The sequence below is a fragment of the Anolis carolinensis genome, chromosome 1, assembly GCF_035594765.1.
Source record: "Anolis carolinensis isolate JA03-04 chromosome 1, rAnoCar3.1.pri, whole genome shotgun sequence".
Classification (NCBI taxonomy): domain Eukaryota; kingdom Metazoa; phylum Chordata; class Lepidosauria; order Squamata; family Dactyloidae; genus Anolis; species Anolis carolinensis.
In genome coordinates this window covers 123,503,893-123,524,536 of record NC_085841.1, presented here as the reverse complement: position 1 = coordinate 123,524,536, position 20,644 = coordinate 123,503,893, and the positions used below count along the sequence as shown (strand labels likewise).

The 20,644-nt window shown below is 40.2% G+C and overlaps 2 protein-coding genes across 3 annotated transcripts in view; one reads left to right on the top strand and one right to left on the bottom strand.

Moving 5' to 3' along the window:
- ogfrl1 (opioid growth factor receptor like 1) overlaps positions 1-20,644 on the top strand; it is a 200,572-nt gene that overhangs the window by 161,055 nt on the left and 18,873 nt on the right. The window lies entirely within an intron of this gene.
- asrgl1 (asparaginase and isoaspartyl peptidase 1) overlaps positions 1-20,644 on the bottom strand; it is a 42,891-nt gene that overhangs the window by 18,688 nt on the left and 3,559 nt on the right. Inside the window, exons 2-3 of one of the 2 annotated variants that reach the window (XM_003215507.4) lie at positions 15,313-15,516; positions 6,245-6,387 (exon numbers count right to left, since the gene is read on the bottom strand). In XM_003215507.4, coding sequence (XP_003215555.2) covers positions 6,245-6,387; positions 15,313-15,499 — 330 coding nt within the window. In that variant the 5' untranslated portion in view covers positions 15,500-15,516. Of the gene's footprint in view, positions 1-6,244; positions 6,388-15,312; positions 15,735-20,644 lie in introns of those variants that run through there. The other variant, XM_016997121.2, reaches the window with a different exon arrangement.

Sequence of the window (20,644 nt, the reverse complement as noted above, 5' to 3'; positions counted from 1 at the left end):
ATAGCTTTGAAAGCAATCACAAGTTAATAACAAACCATAAGAGGTCACAGATTTGTTGTCAACAAGGAAAAAGACTGTTACATATTTGCAGGCAGATGAACATCAGTGCTGGAAAAAGCAAAGACCAACAGCACTGAAGAGATAATCCTCCGCCATCAACTTCGCTGGAATGGCCACATTGTCCGAATGCCCGATCACCATTTTCCAAAGCAGTTACTTTATTGTCAGCTCAAAAATGGAAAATAGAATGACAGTGGACAGCAAAAGAAATTTAAAGATGGAGTTAAAGCTAATCCAAAAAAATATGGAATAAACACAAGAACTGAGAAGCTCTGGTATTTAAGTGTTGTAACTGTAAGTCAGCTGCTACCAATAGTGCTATTGATTTTGAAGAGGCACAAATAAAGGGCGAAAGGGAGAAACTTGCCAAAAGCAAGTCATGTCAATCCAACCCCTGTCGGGACCGCCTTCCATCTGGAAATGTATGTCTTCACCGCAAAAGACCCTATGGATCAGAATAGGTCTCTACAGTTACTTACAGACCCACCACCAAGACTCTATCCTTGGAAGACAATCATACTCAGCCATGAATTATTGCCTATGATGATGGTATGATGACATTTCGCCAGGAGAAAGGCAATTTACAAATCAATAAACAAAATACCTTTAGATCATTGAAAGTACAATGAACTGTTCTGCTTTTATTTACTGTTATAGCTTCCTTAGATTTTATAAGGCACCAGTTAGGGTTTTAGACTATACCAGGTACTGCCTACACATTTGCATCCTGCCAGCACTCTAGCTGCTGTAGTTTCCAAATAGTCTTCAGAGACAGTCTCTTATAAAACATATTGTAACAATTGAAATGAAGTGTGGAAAAGTGTGGTTTGATGAAAAGAATTTCTTATTGTCTAAGCAAGAGAATGAAGCAAATAAAGTATTGATTTCCCTAAAGTTAACAAGTCAAGGTGTTCAAGGGTGGAATTATTAGTATTGAATTCCATAGCTCACCTACTTCTGCTGTAGTGATTATCACTCTAACTATGGTTGTGCTAATTGTTATTTAGGGACCCACAGTTATTATTTCTAAAAATATATCAGACGTGGTTTATCAGAATGCCTGGATTGCACCATTATGTGGCTAACTTCCCTTCCACTGAACCTACCTTTTTCTTGCATGATGGAAAGAGGTTGCGGCAGAATTAAGTAATGCTAAATCCTTACTCAACTATGAATCTCATCAAGGACCTGGGGAAAAGTAATCTTTTGACTTACATCACAGGGTTATTGTGAGGATAAGATGTAGGGTGGGCAAATGGGAAAGAGACCATGTACATCACCTTGAGCTCCTTGCAGAAAAAGTGTGATGTATACATAATACATAATAGTGCTTTAAAAGTACATATCTATTTTTCTTGTGCACTCTTATGTTGGGTAGAAGATTCTCACTCAGAGTTAACTGATGCTGCAAACAAACCACATGAAAATTAGCTTTTCTGTCTTTTTGGGTGTCAACGTGCAGTTTCATATGAAAACAATAGTTCATAATCTATGAACAGAAAACTGCACAAAATGAACTGAAAACAATTGCATAAGCATGAAGCCTGTATCATCCTAAAACTTGAAAGGTGACAACTTCAACCAGCAATTCAAAGAGGATTCCTCATGTATTATCTCAGATCTTTTATGAAGAAACGAGTTGTTCAAAGTCTTTTGGTTACACCTTGGTATGTCAGTTTTTCAGTTTCAACGGCAGTTGCTAACAGCCTGCCTAATCAGTGCCTGTTTTGTGGAAACAGCTTTATTTTTACTTTGCTTCTAAATAACGGATCTGCCTCAGCTGCTATTATTGATCAAGTGGCTTTCTGAAGGCAGAATTGGACTGGTCAGTGTCTGCTAAGCCAAAATGCTGGATATACTGAATCTTTAGATTTAACAACAACAACAACAACAACAATTTCTTCATTTTTCTATCCTGCCTCCATCTCCCCGTGGGGACTTGGGGCAGCTTACACAGGGCCAAGCCCAAAGACAGATAATAGCAAATAACATACATGTACCACAACATCTCAAACCGGATAAAACAGAATTAAAAACATATAATACAATGTAATAACAGTAAAAACCAATTAAAACATAGAATAGTAACATAGAGGACCGCCAATTAGGAGAAATGGAATAAAACAAAATAAAATGATATTGGGGGGGGGGGCAGGTGGAATAGGTGCTATTTGGGGCATATTATAGTGCTATTTGGGGCATAAAAGGACAAAGTACTCCACATTTTTCATGAGAATTAGCGTAAGATTAAACTTCAAGTTTCTGTCAGGAGAGAATAAAATAAAGTGCGAGGTATATTGAAATTAGTTCAAGTTTTGTTCATGGGGGCTAAATTATTCAAATGCACACTGGAAGAACCACTTTTTAAAACTCCTTTTAAAAAGATAAGGTGGGTCCTTGCCTGATCCCCCTAGGAAGGAAATCCCAAAACTGGGGGGCACTACAGAGAAGGCCCTCTCATCCCAACAAGCCAAGCTTGTGATAACGGTGGGAACAAGAGAAGAGCCTCCCCAGATAATCAGAGAAATCGTGCGGGTTCATAGGGGGATACACGGTTGCAAAAGTAGGCAGGTCCCAAACCGTTTATTTAAAACATGGGTATAACCTGGGAGCAATTGCATATAGGGCTTGGGTTTTCTCTCTCTAAAACAAATTTCAAGGACTTCAAACCCCCCTGAATGAATTCCTATTTTTCTCATCATTAAATGAGACATTAAATTGGGGTAACTTGCTTCGCTGGCATTTTCTACTTTTAATTCTTCTTTATTTAAAACATTGAAAGTGCAACCCAAAAGAATATGCTACAAATATAAAATAAATAAATAAAACAGCACATTGTCTTCACTAAACCCTGATGTATTGGAATTAAACAAACGTAGCATGTTTAGTAGATTTGTAAACAAGAGATTTAGTTTCATAAGCCAGGTCAGATGAATACAGTGGCATTCTTGTTGAGCCATTTACTTTTCCAATCTCATCCCTCAGTTGTAAAATGGACACAAATTACCTGTGTCACTGGGAACAGCAAGGCTGATTGAGGTAAGAGTTACAAAGCATTCTCTGTATAAGGAGTACTACATTAGAAGTGGCAGGCCTGTCTGTTCTAGTGCTGGCTTTCTCTAAGCAGCAAATGGTGCTTCACTATCCCGAAGGCAGGTAGAATGACACTCTGCCAGTTCATATTGCGAAACAAGCAGTCTCCTAGCTGCAAGGTTTGGGAGATCACAAGAGGGTGGAGAGGGAGAGAGAGAGATGCAGCTCAATAATACGAACATATACTTCGTATGTCAAAGGTCCCAGGTTCAATCTTTGGTTTTTAGAAGAAAGAATGGGAAACTCCTGCATGGTTCTAGAAAACTGCCAATCAATCAATGCCAACAACAGTGGGCTAGATCTACCAATGGACCAGTCCAAAAGAAAGTATCTGCCCCCAATTAGTCCCCTACAGATGTTCTGACTATTATGCCTATCATCCCCAACAATTAGCTATGGTTAATAGGGCCAAAGGGTTGCAGCCTAAAACATACAGAGGACATCACATTAGAGAAGGCTATTTCAGACACTCTGGGTTTTTCAATGACATGGAATTGGTATTGGGAAAGACACAGGTATTAACTACTATAGTTCTGATTATCTTTGTTGATGCTCTTTTGTCTTGATTACATAGTGACTGCATATTTTAAGATATTGTTTTGAGTATCAATTCAATTGAAACAGCAACTCTGACAAGGGGTTCTAAGCACTGGAATTCATTTGGGATAGACCAAAAGGACCTTGGAAGACCAAACAAGTCATCCACTCATCCCGACTTAAATACAAAAATAAACAAAAACACATTGGCCATATTGCTGTGTTTTGCCACTTTTCCTGGCTTTACTTTCTGCTTTCTTCCTTATTAAATAAAGTTCTTTCTTGGGCATAAAACAGAACATGAAAGTTCAAAAACCTCCTAGTTGAAATGGGGGTAATTTGAAGGTACAAGAGTGGTTCTGGAAGCTGCATCCAGCCAGGAGGCTACGGTTTCCTTACCCCTGCAACACTGAAATATTTTAAAAGTAAAAATGAGGATGATTATATGTACTGTATTTATATCCCACTTTTTCTCTCAAGAGAGACTCAAAGTGGCTGAAACTAAAAATCATACAATGGGTAAATTAGAACCTAAAACATATAAACCTTAAAATAGACTTAAACACACCAGTATTAAAAATACATTGTTAAAAAGAATAAAATAATTAAAAATGTATTAAACTACATAATCACATGAAGCTTCAAACCAAATGAATGGTCTAGCTTCTAGCAGCTTCAGAGGCATATAAGGTAACATTTATGTAGAAAAGCTGTCCTTGAAAATGGAGACTTCTTCTTCAAAGGCTGCTCTGCGGATACTTTTGTTAATGCTTTTGTTAATTTTATGTTTGGTTTTATCTAATGTGTTACTGATTTTATATGTTGTTGTATTGCATTTTATGCATTGTATGGCACCACTGTGTGTTATTTTGTAAGCTGTTCCGAGTCCGTATGGGAGATGGTGGCAGGGCATAAATAAAGTTATTATTATTATGGTATTATTATTATTATGGTATTATTATTATGGTATTATTATTATTAATCAGAAACATTTCAATGATCTGCTAAACTAAAAGCAAAACCAAACAATGTTGCAGTCCCATTTACCATGCTGGGGCTTGCAAGACTGAAGCAGCAGCAGAACCTGGTCAGTACTTTTCATGGTGGCTGCTGGCTCTTTCATCCCAGGGCCTGGCAGCAGAAAATGCCAACCTAGGTTTTAGTCCATTGACTAGGGTGGCTCATGTGGAGTCTTCACTTGGGTTGGATAGAGCACTTATAACCCTTTTCCACCAGAGACATTTAAAAAAACTCCAGACACTTAGGTATAAAAAATAGGTATAACAATCAAACATTTACTGATAATAAATCAGCATTTGCAAGGCCTGCCAAAGAGGCTGACATTTCTTTTTGTGAAGTCCAGTTGAAGCATCTTCTGCAGAGGTCACTGTAAACACTGAATGTTGTTGTTACAGATTTGTGTAAACAGCTGGTGTTCAGAAAACTTTTGCTGTTGTCAATTTTTCTGTTACTCCAACATTGAGCTATGAGGACCCCCATCTAGGGTTGGGACCCACAGTTTAAGAAGTGGTGGGACAGACAGGGATATAGGGGACATGCCAATAATCTCGCCTTCAAGTGCCATCACGCCAATCCTGTGAACTGTAGGTAGCTACAAACATGTTGTTAAGTAGACATATATTATCTACATCTACATTAGGGGAGCTTGTTAATGTCACAACTTTTGCAGGCAAGTTGGCATTGGTCCTGGACCCAAGACAGCTATTACACTGTGTAACACGATTTATATTCCTGGATTATAAATGTCATTTCCTAATTGGTTCTATCATAAAAAACATGGAAAAAGTTTATTAAACTGCACAAACTTTGTTTTTGCGGGACATCCTGTAGCACATTTTGCTATAGTTTTTCAATGACTATTTCATAGAGTCTCAACCAATTCAACACAGTTTGTGACAGTCAGAAAAATGAATTTTCTGGTGTATAACAACTACTTTCAAAGTAAGTACCGCACAATTAAACAGAAAATAGCATTTCCAAACGAGGAACAGATTTTTTAAAAAATTTTTAGTTACATAGTGTTATCAATCTCTCTTTGGTATTTGTAAAGGAAAAAGCTCCATGGGGGGCTTGGGAAGGAGAGAGTGATTAGGTTGAGTCGGGAGACACAGGTAATGAAGCCTCACAGTATACAGTGTTCTCTCACTTATCGCGGGGGTTAGATTCCAGGACCACCCACGGTAAGTGAAAATCCGTGAAGAAGGGACGCTATAGTTATTTTAATAATTATACATTATTTTAGTAGTTATACACTATTTTAAGTCTTTATCAACCAATTGTGTGTTGATAAATTGCCTCCTTCTCCTCCTGTTCCCGCTTGGGCTCCTTTTCTCTCCCTTCAACTTCTCCTTCCTCCCTTCCTTAAGCTGTAAATCGTAATTTTTTATGATTTAGTCTTTTAGAGTTTATTGAAAAAACCGCGAAACAGCGGATCCGCAAAAAGTGAACCGCGAAGTAGTGAGGGAACACTCTATATGTTTAAAGTCCAAAGGGAAAAGGGTAGGGACTTTGTTTAAGTGACTTTTCTACATACCTTTTCCATGACGAGACGAGCAAGCTTGATGGGATTGGCTATACATTTCACTGCAGATACTGCTCCTGAGCTCAGATTTTTTCCATCCATGATAATGGCATCCATTTCTACTTCACCCTTCTCATTTAACACAGAGCCACAACCTAATAAGCAGGAAAGAAGAAGAACCCATCCAATCAATTTTATTACTTAAAAGTCCTTTTAACCAATTCAGGTTTCAGAACTTTTTAAATGACAATTTCTGGACTGCCAAATTTCTCAGAGGAATATTTGAAAATACAACCAGAAATTCCAGTACTATAAATAAAAGCCATGTATATTTTCTGGTTCTAACAATCTTGTCTTTTTGTAAAGCGGGAAATGTATTTAATAGCATTTATATTAATTTTTTCAGAATTTAGAATGGTCTGGCCTGGGAATGAAAGAGGAGAGAAAAATATCACTTCAATATGAAGGAAGCAAAAATAGACGCATAAGCAACTGGTGACTCATGGAAGGTTGTCTTCATAGGGTGTCTCATCACAAAAACCTTTTCTCTTCACTTCCATACTGAAAATCTGAATTTTAAAAAAACATGATCATAGAATCCAGCACAGTCTGAATTATTTGACAGTCAGGAGTTGTTTTTTTTAAAAGGTTAACTATTGTGGGTTCTTAAACAGCTGCTTAAGCAGTAAATACTCAAACGGGGCAAACTTCATGGTCATTTACTTGCAGAGATTCTTTCCTACAAGGTACTAAAATAGCACAAAACTTGCATAAAATGCAAACAAGCTCTAATAAAGCTCTATAAATGCAGAATTTTGAATCTCTTTATCATTTTTATTTCTTTTATTTCACTCTTCAAGGTTTCATTTTATGTTATGGTGTACATTTAAATTGTGTAAGCTATTTATTATGGAAATATGGAAAAACTAGTAACTTGAAAGTAATACATATGATATAGTGGGAAAACCACAAAGAAAACAATTGTTGTCATTGTTTTCTACCTGAGAGACCATCTTTCTAGGAATCTCGAGGTCCTCCAGTGTGACTCCATGGTCAACTTCTGCCAGACATTGACTATAGATAGAGTCATGCTGAAGGACCTAGCAATTAGTAGAGAGAACATATTACTCAAATCTGTGGAGCCCCCAATTGCACAATGGGTCAAACACTTGTGCTGGCAGGACCGCTGACTGAAAGGTCGATGGTTCGAATCCGGGGAGCAGGGTGAGCTACCATCAGTCAGCTCCAGCTTTCCATGCAGGGACATGAGAAAAGCCTCCTACAGGATGGTAAAATATCAAACATCCAGGAGTTCCCTGGGCAACGTCCTTGCAGATGGCCAATTCTCTCACACCAGAAGCTATGTAAAGTTTTTTAAGTTGCTCATGACACACACACACACACACACAAAACACCTCAAATCCTTCTTTTGTGTAGGAGATTAAAAAAGGAATGAAAATAATGTTAAAACTGATATACAGTATCATTCAGAGACCAGATTTAGAGTGACTAGGCACTGAGTGTGTTGAGCCAAGTCCTTCTGATTGCAACAACAGAGGTTCCAAATGATAGGGTGTTTCAAAATGCTGGACCCAATTACAAAGTATTATATTTCACAATGGTAACATGTTGTAATTCTGCAAAAAGTTACAAAACGGTTTAATGAGTTACCAAGTTATCAAGTTTTACTAACCCTCCTGAGCTATCAACAAATCTAAAAATTAACTCAGCATATGGAGAATCTCTTATGAGGTCTTATGTTGAGTGCCATCTTGCGAACGACTGAGGCCAGGGGCTGCTTGTGAGCTGGGAGAGGCATCTAGTAGTAATCATTTGAAATTCTATGCCCCAGCCTTACAAATGGTAAAAGTTTCATTCATGGGCAGTTTGTGGTTGCAGAGATATAGCAATTTCAAATCGGGTCCATCCTTTTGAAACATGCTGTATTTTTGGCACGACTGGGAAGGAGTACAAACTCTGGGATTTAATTGTAACTAAAAGCCGACTACCTAAGACAGAAGCTTCTTTGAGCTTTGTTCTGCTGCTGCTCAGTCGTTTAGTCGTCTCCGACTCTTTGTGACCTCATGGACCAGTCCACGCCAGAGCTCCCTGTCGACTGTCACCGCCCCCAGTTCCTTCAAGGTCAAGCCAGTCACTTCAAGGATACCGTCCATCCATCTTGCCCTTGGTCTGCCTCTCTTCCTTTTTCCTTCAATTTTCCCCAGCATCGTGATCTTTTCCAAGCTTTCCTGTCTCCTCATGATGTGGCCAAAATACTTCAGCTTTGCCTCTAATATCCTTCCCTCCAGTGAGTAGCCGGGCATTATTTCCTGGAGGATAGACTGGTTGGATCTTCTTGCGGTCCAAGGCACTCTCAGGATTTTCCTCCAGCACCAGAGTTCAAAAGCGTCTATCTTCCTTCGCTCAGCCTTCCTTATGGTCCAGCTCTTGCATCCATAGGTTACTATGGGGAATACCATTGCTTTGACTATGCGGACCTTCGTTGCCAATGTGATGTCTCTGCTCTTCACTATTTTGTCAAGGTTGGCCATTGCTCTCCTGCCAAGAAGTAAACGTCTTCTGATTTCCTGGCTGCAGTCTGCATCTACAGTGATCTTTGCGCCTAGAAATATAAAGTCTGTCATTGCCTCCAGATTTTCCTCCTCAATTTGCCAGTCATCAATCAGTCTGGTTGCCATGATCTTGGTTTTCTTGACGTTTAACTACAACCCAGCTTTTGCACTTTCTTCTTTCACCTTGGTGATAAGGCTCCTCAGCTCTTCCTCACTTTCGGCCATCAGAGTGGTATCATCTGCATACCTAAGGTTGTTAATGGTAATTATCTGATGAGCATACATCAAAATCTCTGTAACAAGTCGACAAACCACCTAGAGCTCTTTCAACAAACTGTAAACAAGCTTAGACCATGTGTAACAACTTTTACATACAATAACCCTCAGACCACAATGTATGGATGGTTTGACGCAGAATGTAGGGCAGCCAAAAGAGAACTGGCAAATAAAATAAGAGAATCTCGCCAAAAACCATCTAGAAAAAACATTGTTAATGGTTCTTCCAGCAATTTTAACCCCGGCCTTGGATTCCTCAAGCCCCGCATGTCGCATGATGTGTTCTGTGTACAAGTTGAATAGGGAGGGTGAAAGTATGCAGCCCTGCCGTACTCCTTTCCCAATCTTGAACCAGTCTGTTGTTCCGTGATCTGTTCTTACTGTGGCTACTAGGTCTTTATACAGATTTCTCAGGAGACAGACAAGGTGACTTGGTACCCCCATACCACCAATAACATGCCATAGTTTATTATTATGTGATGTTAAATGGCTTGCCTTGAACTCGAATTGAGATCATTCTATCATTTTTTGGGTTGTATCCAATCACTGCTTTCACAACTTTATTATTAACTATGAAGGCTACTCCATTTCTTCGGTGTTCCTCTTGTCTGCAGTAGTAGATCTGGTGGTCATCTTTTGTGAAGTGACCCATTCCAGTCCATTTCTGTTCACTGACTCCCAGAATGTCTATCTTTAATCTTGACATCTCACCAGTAACCACATCCAGTTTGCCCTGGCTCATAGATCTTACATTCCAGGTTCCTATAGTGTGCTGATCTCTAGAACATCAGATTTGTCCTTCACCTCCAGCACCGTAGGCCGTTAGCCTTCCTTTCAGCTTTGAGCTAACTGCGTCATCACATCTGGGGCTACTTGGACTAGTCCTCTGCTCCTCCCCAGTAGCATTTTGACCATCTTCCGACCTGGGGGTCCTATCTTCCAATGGTATACCGACATTTCGGTTGTACTGATCCATGTTTTTTTTCATGACAAGAATACTGGGGTGGGTTGCCATTACCTTCCCCAGGGATCGTGCTTGGTCTGACCTCTCTGCCATGACCTTCCCGTCTTGGGTGGCCCTGCACGGTATAGCTCATGGCTTCATAGAGGCACTCAAGCCCCAGCACCACGTCAAGTTAACGATCCAAGCTGGAGTTGAGCTTTGTAGCAGGACTGGATTTGACTGACCATTTTCAAACTAAGTGCAAGTAGAGTAAATTCTATGTAATTGTTCAAAATCATACATTTCCTAGAAACTGTAACACCCCACCCTCCTGCTTTTCAGAGCAGGTAAAATTCCTTAGAACTCTTAATTCTCAGAATAATATGGCCGTTAGTTATCCTGGCTGTGACTATTTGGGACTTGCAATCTACAACTTCTCCCAAAATTTCTGGTAATTTAAAACCATCTAAACTGCATCCTACTGTTGCTAGCATCCCCTTATGCTAAGACTGCTTCATCCTTTATGAAGATAAATATCCCAGAGAAGATTTCAAACAGCAACTGCAATTAGGGTCTTCTTTACCCAGTCTGTTCTCCTTGTTTTCCAATAATAGCTGTGCTTAATAAGCTCTAACACACATAAATATAAGCAACTAAAGGAGTAAATCCTGTGTGTAACAGGGTAGCCAAATTTTAACAAACTGGCTGATTTTGACTAACAGAACTGGGGACTCACAGGTTTGTTTCAGCATCTCCCGATGAAGTACATTGCTCAGAGGGTATCAAAATGCTGAATTACCTGAACAAAGAAGGAATCTTCTTAAACAACACTTTGCTAATTTTAGAATGTAAGATTCTAGGGAGGAAAAGGAAAGAAAAGAATGCCTTACACAAATGCTGCACTCTGGATGCTTGCAAAATGTCAAAGATGTCATCAACTGATGATAACACAGATTATCTAAGAAAGGTGACTACAAGTGTTCAATGATTAAATAGCAGCTTTCCACTATCAGTAGTGTCCATCCCCATCCTTGATGTCACTGGAATGGGGAGGTGTGCTGCTGTCTTGGGTGATGTGGATTACCTCCTTGAACCATGGAAGAAACTTGAGTCATTAACTGTGGTTCCATCCTAAAAAAATGAAGCACCCACTCAAGTGATTGCTTGGAGTGATTGCTTGGAGATTACCCTGGTCTCCCTCAAATTTCCTTTCATTTTCACTCAACATTAACTGCTCTAAGATGCGGCCCCTACTGCCCTTCATGGTAGCACAAAATGTTCAGGGAGTACTCATGATGTAAGTCAAGACTGCTGGTTCCTCTTTTCATATGGCTTCCAACTTTTTATCATCCATATGTTTTAGACCAATGGTTCTTAACCTGAGGTCCTCAGATGTTTTTGGCCTAACAGCTGGTGAACTGTGTTGTCGAAGACTTTCATGGCTGGAATCACTGATTGTTGTGAGTTTTTTTGGGCTGGATGGCCATGTTCCAGAAGCATTCTCTCCTCTGAGGATGCCTGCCACAGATGTGGGCAAAACATCACTTCACTTCACTTCACTTCACTTCACTTTATTTCTTAATTAGTCGCTCTCCACCAGAGTGCTCCGAGCGACTTACAATTTAAAATATCATCAGGAGATAATGCTTCTGGAACATTGCCATACAGCCTGGAAAATTCACAACAACTCAGATGGTAAACTGGCTGGCATTTCTGGGAATTGTAGGCCAAAAAAATCTGGGGACCGCAGGTTGAGAACCACTGTTTTAGACATTAGGATTGCCAATCAACATTAATCAATGGTGACCAAGGATTATGGCAGCAGAAATCCAAAGCATCTGGAGAACCTATGTCTTGTCATCATTACGGCATTTTGAACTCACTCCAAGAATCTGCTTATTTCCTGACATAATGAAAGTAGATCATTTTTTTTATTGTGTCAGAAGCGACTTGAGAACATACTGCAAGTCTTGTCGAAGGCTTTCATGGCCAGAATCACTGGGTTGCTGTGAGTCTTTCAGGCTGTATGGCCATATTACAGAAGCTTTCTCTCCTGATGTTTCACCCACACCTGTGGCAGGCATCCTCAGAGGTTGTGAAGTACTTCTGGAACATGGCCACCCAGCCCGAAAGATTCACAGCAACCCATACTGCAAGTCACTTCTGGTGTGAGAGAATTAGCCTACAGTGACGTTGCCCAGGGGATGTCCAAATATGTTACCATCCTGATAGGGGCTTCTCTCATGTCCCCGCAAGCTAGGGCTGATAGACAGGAACTCACTCCGTCTTGTGGATTTGAACTGTCAACCTTCAGGTCACCAACCCAACCATCAGGTCAGCAGTCCAGCTGGCACAAGGGTATAACCCATTGCACCACCATGGTTCCTGATGGTGGATCCTGATTGTTGGGGATAAAGGCTTGGACAAAGAATAATTAGGATAAAAGAGTGGAGCGGTGAGACGCAAGGCCATGGGAGATGAGAGAAAGGCATTTCTTTGGATCTGATCAGATGTTAGCATAGATATACATGCCAGTGGCTGGGGCAAGCAAGTCTCAGTCTGATTAATATTCATAGTTGATTGTGATATACAGTAGAGTCTCACTTATCCAAGCCTCGCTTATCCAAGCCTCTGGATAATCCAAGTCATTTTTGTAGTCAATGTTTTCAATATATCATGATATTTTGGTGCTAAATTCGTGAATACAGTAATTACAACATAACATTACTGCGCATTGAACTACTTTTTTTGTTAAATCTGTTGTATAACATGAAGTCTTGGTGCTTAATTTGTAAAATCATAACCTAATTTGACGTTTAATAGGCTTTTCCTCAATCCCTCCTTATTATCCAAGATATTCGCTTATCCAAGCTTCTGCCGGCCTGTTTAGCTTGGATAAGTGAGACTCTACTGTATTATTGTATTTACTCAAGTCTACGCACTATTGAATCTAATGCACACTTCAGTTTTCAAAACCTGGAAACCAAAAAAGTATTTGCTGCCAAATGTAATCGCAGTGGCAAAAAGTCCACTCTTTGTAATTTGGCCATTACAGTTGCTGCCTGCTTAGAATTCCTTCTTTAAAAACAAAAGTGTTTTTCTATTGCTTACAGCAATAGGAAAAACAAAACCTGGGATGCACCTATGCTGTTGAATGAATCCACTTTAATTGCTGTAGTTCAATGCTATTGAGTCACAGAGGCTGTAGTTTTACAAGGTCTTAAGCCTTCTCTGCGAAAGAGTGTGAATGACTCACCAAACTACAATTCCCAGCATTGCATAGTATTGAGCCCTGGCCATTAAATGAGAGATGTTGTTCCTCAAATAGGAGCTCCATGTGCAGCTCCTGAAGCAGCTTCCCCTTTTGTTTTGGCTCAGCACTAAGATTACTATATTATGTGAAGCTAATGCGCACCCTAATTTTGGCAAGGTGATTTAGCCAAAAAAGGTGAGCATTAGATTTGAGTAAATAGGGTAATCTAATATGAAGTCTCTCTGGCTTCACCCTTGTACAATGAAGCTACAGGTTAAGCTTATCTTATGCTATATTTACACTGCAGAATTTTAGCAGTATGATACCACATTAACCCTCCTGACTCAATGCTATGGGATTCTGGGAATTGGAGTTTTGTGAGATATTTACCCTTCTCTGTCAGAGAGCTCTGGTCTCACAAGAAATTACAAACAACACAATTTCATAGGATGGAGCTATGGCAGGCAAACTGCTGTAATTCTGCCTTGTGGATGGACTCAGTGTAAATCGCTTTGAGTATTCTTTTTTAAAAAAATAATGTCCCTCCCTTTATTCCTGTAACAGCAGCCAGACTTGAAAGAAGTTGATAGACAGCAAGGAAATGAAGTGACAGCAGAATCCCTACGAATCAGGCTGCAGTTAATCCACAGGGAGTACAGGATTGCGGCCAGCCAGAGAGGAAGAAAAGAAGAAGAAAGCTGGCTGCTACACATAAAACAGTGTGAAAGTTTTGGGGGACTGAGTTGGGACTGAGTTGGGAAAGCCAACTGTTTGGTTCAGATATGTAGATGACACCTTCACAATTTGGAGCCATGGAGAGGAAGAACTCAGCAAGTTCCTGGACCATCTTAACAGCATCCACCCAAACATCCAATTCACCATGGAAAAAGAAAAGGAAGGAAAACTGCCATTTCTAGATGTTCTGGTCATCCGCAAACCCAATCAACAATTGGGCCACACAGTTTACAGAAAACCTACACACACAGATAGATACCTTCATAAAAACTCCAACCATCACCCAAGTCAAAAAAGGAGCACAATCAAAGCCCTGACAGACCGTGCACAAAGAATCTGCGAACCTCACCTCCTCCAAGGTGAACTCAACCACCTAAACTGGGCTCTACAGGCCAATGGATACTCCACCACAGACATCAGAAGAGCTGCAAGGCCAAGAACAAGCCATGAGAGTCAAGACAAAGATCCACCCAGAGAAAAGGTGTTCTTACCATACATCAAGGGAACTACTGACCACATAGGCAAAGTGATGAAGAAGCACAACCTACAAACTATCTACAGACCCACAAAGAAAATCCAACAAATGCTACAGTCAGCGAAGGACAAGAGGGATCCTCTCTCTTCTGCAGGAGTCTACCGGATACCATGCAGCTGTGGACAAGTCTACATAGGGACCACCAAACGCAGCGCCCAAACAAGAGTCAAAGAACATGAAAGGCACTGCAGACTAATTCAACCAGAGAAATCAGCCATAGCAGAGCATTTGATGAACCAGCCTGGACACAGGATATTATTTGAGAACACAGAAATGCTGGACCATTCTAACAACTATCATGTCAGACTACACAGAGAAGCCATTGAAATCCACAAGCATGTGGACAACTTCAACAGAAAGGAAGAAACCATGAAAATGAAGAAAATCTGGCTACCAGTATTACAAAACTCCAAAATCAAAACAGTAGATGGGAACCAACACAATGAGGACTTGACTGAACAAAGGATGCCCCCAGGCAAGGGACAAAACATTTCCAATGCCAATTAGGGTGATTAACTGAAACATTAATGCTGGCTCCCAGTGACAAAGAACTCTTGCCACACCTTGGACTATACACAGATATATATTCTTTCCTTTCCTTACTTAGTTTATCCATACCTCACAACCTCTGAGGATGCCTGCCATAGATGTGGGCGAAACGTCAGGAGAGAATACTTCTGGAACATGGCCACACAGCCCGAAAGACATACAACAACCCTGTGATCCCGGCCATGAAAGCCTTCGACAACACAGTTCAGAGATTACCTGCATTAAAATGTGGGTCATCTTCCATTAACACCACAGCTTCTTCAACAGCATCTAGTGCACTCCCTCCTTGTTTCAGGATACCATAACCTTTCAGAGCTGCTCTGGTGACGCCGGAGCGACTTCCATCTTCTCGCTCTTTAAAGATACGGCCAGCTCCACCATGAACCACAATAACTGGCTTCATAATGTTGGTATTTTTTCCTGTCCAGAAAGGTACAATTATTTCTCAGAACTAGTATCTCTCAGAAGTTGGATGCAATATTTCTTAGAAATCCTCATCTGACACGCCAGTTGGTGAAATCTGGTGAAAATATTGGCTACAACTCTTTCACTTAAGATATCACTGTATCTGTCCCAGTCCTTAAACCCTTTAGTTTTACCACCCCAACCTTTTTAGAGAGTTGAAGACATTCATTATCTCAGGTTTACCTACTGAGTGAGTGTTCAAAGTTCAGTCATCCTCCTGCTGAGTTCAGACAAGCTTTTATTACTGATTAAACTGAAATAAAAAACACACTGTTCCATCTAAGAAAGGCATGAAAAGCATTTCATGCAGTGCCTCAATAAAAATCATTCTTCTTCAGACTTAAAAAAGTAATAAATATTATTACTGATTTTTTATTTTTGTCACCTTAAACAGAATCTATTAATTGTCTGAATTTTAATTACTTAAATCTGCATACATGAAAATTTTGGCACCAAAAGAAAAAGAAAGGATCTAATCTTCATTTTTTAATATTATACAGTGGGGCCTTACAATCCTTTGGCGCTTCTAGGACCCTCCCTCTTCCCCCAAAGGATATGAAAATCTGTAGATATTCATGTTTCAGCATAGGGTAGTAAAACGGTGTACCTCATATAAAAATGGCAAAACCAAGCCTTGATTTTCCAGAAATATAATAATGGTGGAGGTGGAAGATGTGGACGGTTAAATTCATGGATACAGAATCTGTGAATATGGAGGGGTGATTGTACATGTATTATAGCAGGCCTCCTCTTAGAAATGGCATTCCCTTCTATCTAAGTGTGCTAGTGAAAAGGAAAGCCTCTTCTAAGGCATTTTCTTATTTAAATGATTACAAGAATTTTGAAATAATATTCGTATCTTGTATTGTGGAAGATTAAGCAGTCAATGACTATTAATTGGGCACGTTGGCTTTAGTAGATGCTAAAAAAGCTACTTTGTTGGGCTGCAACTCTCAAGGTGCATCTACACAATTGAATTAATGCAGTTTAACTGCCCTGGCTTAATGTTATGGAATCGCGGGAACTGTAGTTTTACAAGGTCTTCAGTTTTCTGTGCAAGAGGACAAGGTACCTCACCAAATAACAAATCCCATGATGTGTTGTCGAAGGCTTTCATGGCTGGGATCACAGGGTTGTTGCATGTTTTCCGGGCTGTATGGCCATGTTCCAGAAGTATTATCTTCTGACATTTCGCCCACATCTATGGCAGGCATCCTCAGAGGTTGAGGTATGGAGAAACTAAGCAAGGAAGTTTTATATATCTGTGGAAGTTCCTGGGTGGGGGAAAGAACTGTTGTCTGTTGGAGGCCAGTGTGGATGTTGTAATTAATCACTTTTGTTAGCATTAAATGGCCTTCCCAGGCTGAACCATATCAGATATGTTGATGACACCTTCACCATTTGGAGCCATGGGGAAGAAGAACTCAGCAAGTTCCTGGACCACCTCAACAGCATCCAGCCAAACATCCAATTCACCATGGAAAAAGAAAAGGAAGGAAAACTGCCATTTCTAGATGTTCTAGTCATCCGCAAACCCAATCAACAATTGGGCCACACAGTTTACAGAAAACCTGCACACATAGATATCTTCATAAAAACTCCAACTATCACCCAAGTCAAAAATGAAGCACAATCAAAGCCCTAACAGACCGTGCACAAAGAATCTGTGAACCTCACCTCCTCCAAAGTGAACTAAACCACCTAAACTGGGCTCTACAGGCCAATGGATACTCCACCACAGACATCAGAAGAGCCGCAAGGCCAAGAACAAGCCAGGAGAGTAAAGACAAAGATCCACCCCAAGGAAAGGTGTTCTTACCATACATCAAGGGAACCACTGATTGCATAGGCAAACTGATGAAGAAACACAAGCTACAAACTATTTACAGACCCACTAAGAAAATCCAACAAATGCTACATTCAGAGAAAGATGAGAGGGATCCTCTCACCTCTGCAGGAGTCTACCGTATGCCATGCAGCTGTGGACAAGTCTACATAGGGACCACCAAACGCAGCACCCAAACACGAGTCAAAGAACATGAAAGGCACTGCAGACTAACTCAACCAGGGAAATCAGTCATAGCAGAGCACTTGATGAACCAACCTGGACACACAGGATATTATTTGAGAACATAGAAATGCTCAACCATTCCAACAACTATCATGTCAGACTACACAGAGAAGCCATTGAAATCCACAAGCATGTGGACAACTTCAACAGAAAGGAGGAAACCATGAAAATGAACAAAACCTGGTTATCAGTATTAAAAAACTCCAAAATCAGAACAGCAAATAAGGAGCAGCACTCTGAAATCAGAAGAATTCCAGACATGTATCAATCAGGGGCAGCTAACAACTCTGAACAAAGGATTTCCCCAGGCCAAGTTGTGAGCCTGGGAAGGCCATTTAATGCTAACAAAAGTGATTAATTACAACATCCACACTGGCCTCCAACAGACAAGAGTTCTTTCCCCCACCCAGGAACTTCCACAGATATATAAAACTTCCTTGCTTAGTTTCTCCATACCTCAACCTCTGAGGATGCCTGCCATAGATGTGGGCAAAACGTCAGGAGAGAATACTTCTGGAACATGGCCATACAGCCCGAAAAACATACAACAACCTCAAATCCCATGATTCCATAGCACTGAGTAATGGTAGTTAAAGTGGTATCAAACTGCATTAATTCTACAGTCTAGTAGATGCATCCTTGGAAACCTTCAGCCACTATGATCATGGAAAGTATAGTATCCAATTCAATTTGCAGTGAAGCAGAAGAGGAAAGATGCAACTGCTCCTGTTCTGCTTGTTGGCTTTCCATAGGCATTGTTTGGTCATTGTGGGAAAAGAAGGTCTAGAATCATAGAGTCGAAAGAGATCACAAGGGCCATCCAGTCCAACCCTATTCTGCCATGCAGGAACATACAATCAAAGCACCCTCAACATCCAGCCTCTGGTTGAAAATATCCAGAGCAGACTCCATTTCATTAGGTAGGCTTTTGGGTTGACCAAGCACATCCTTCCTTATGTCCTTAGAATACCAATGAGTCTGATTAACAAATTAAGTCAATGTCATACTAATTATACCTATTTAGAGTGTGAAGGAGCCATGTGCCCCCTCCAAACACCCAGGTACTTATCTGAGAAACCAAGCCTATCAGAAGGGATATTTAGAGGAAATGGGTTGCTGTGAGTTTTCCGGGCTGTAAGGCCATGTTCAAGAAGCATTCTCTCCTCTGGAACATGGCCATACAACCCGGAAAACTCACAGCAACCCAGTGATTCTAGCCATGAAAGCCTCGGACAACATATTTAGAGGAACATCTCTCTCTTTCGTATTTCTTGGATTTATCATATCACACGCTCAAGGAAAACACTCAAGGTATCTGCACTGCCAGTTGGAGCATGAAGCACTTCACACATCTATGGATGAGCTTTGATAAGGCAATGTTGTAGACCTGTAGATTCTACACTTATTAAATTTGTATGGCATGAGCCATCCCATTGTTACTTCTGTGAAATGACAATACTTGGCGGAAAGAATGAAGACATATATAAATTTCTGAGACACAAACCAGGGGACATATCATCATTTTCTTTTGACAGTACGATTTTCATCAATACAATTGCTCCTGTCAGTCACTCCTGTGTTGAAAACTGTAACTGAACATCTCACAAAAGGTCTCTCCTGGAGAAGTGTATGACACAGAGGGAATGGGATGGCTTTATGTATTGACAAATGACTCACAAACAAAAGTCCTTCTTATATCAAGCCAAGCCATACCATACCATACCATACCATACCATACCATCCCATCCCATACATATCATAACACAAAGATTCAGGAATGAGGCGAAAATCATGATGGAGAGCACAGCTTACATAATTAATTACTTCTTGGTAATCACAGAGTAACAGAGTTACTTTTTTAAAACAATGTACACAAACAAAATTCATGCACAAAATTATTCAAATATTGTGCATAAAGTGTATATGAAACAAAGCAATTTACATAGTATTTGGATTTGGGATCCATCTCCAAGATATCTCATTTTTATGCAAATATTAAAAATCAGGGAAAAAAATCGGAAATCTGTTCCCAAGTGTTTAGGATACGGGATCCTCAACCTCTATTATTATTCATAGTATTTTTAGTTTTCTATGTAAAAACATGCATGTAAGTTCACAAAGTTCACTGATCACATAACAAAAAGTTCTGGGATCTCTATTAAAATCTGTTGCTCAAAAATTATCAAAAATGCATCAATGTTTTTAAAGGCCTTCTTTAAGCACTGGAGAAGCTGTGGTCCTCCAAATACCGCTGAACTACAACTCCCATCATATTTCACCATTGATCAGACAGTGGGCCCACCTACACTGCTATATAATGCAGTTTGAAACTATATTATATGGTCAGTGTAAACTCATATAATTACAGTTAATTGCATTGAATGGGACTCATATAATGCAGTTTATATGAAATCGTTTCAAACTGGATTATATAGTAGCTAGCTTTGCCCGGCCACGCGTTGCCGTGGCTTATGGGAATAATTTGTTGGCCAGGTGGAATAGTAGTGAATAGCCTTGCAGCCTCAAAGCCTGGCCATTTTCTGGAATAGCTGGAGTAGCACCCTCAATCAAAGAGCCGCTTTGAAGCCTGGCTACTTCCTTAGTAGGGGAATCCTTGTTTGGCCATCTTGAACTGCACTGAATAGCCTTGCTGCTTGCAAGCCTGGCCGCTTTCTACATTGCGGAATCCTTGGTTGGCCAGTTTGAATAGCAATTAATAGTCTCGGTGTGGCAGGTATGAATGCTGCAATTAGCCACCTTGATTAGCATTTAATGGCCTTGCAGCTTCAAAGTCTGTTTGCTTCCTGCCTGGGAGAATCCTTTGTTGGGAAGTGTTAGCTGGCCCTGATTGTTTCCTTTCTGGAATTCCCAATTTCCCGGCTTTCAGAGTGTTGCTCTTTATTTACTGTCCTGGTTTTAGAGATTATATTGTTCTGTATTATTATACCACAGTAATTATTTCATATTACAGTCGAGTCTTACTTATCCAACATTTGCTTATCCAATGTTTTG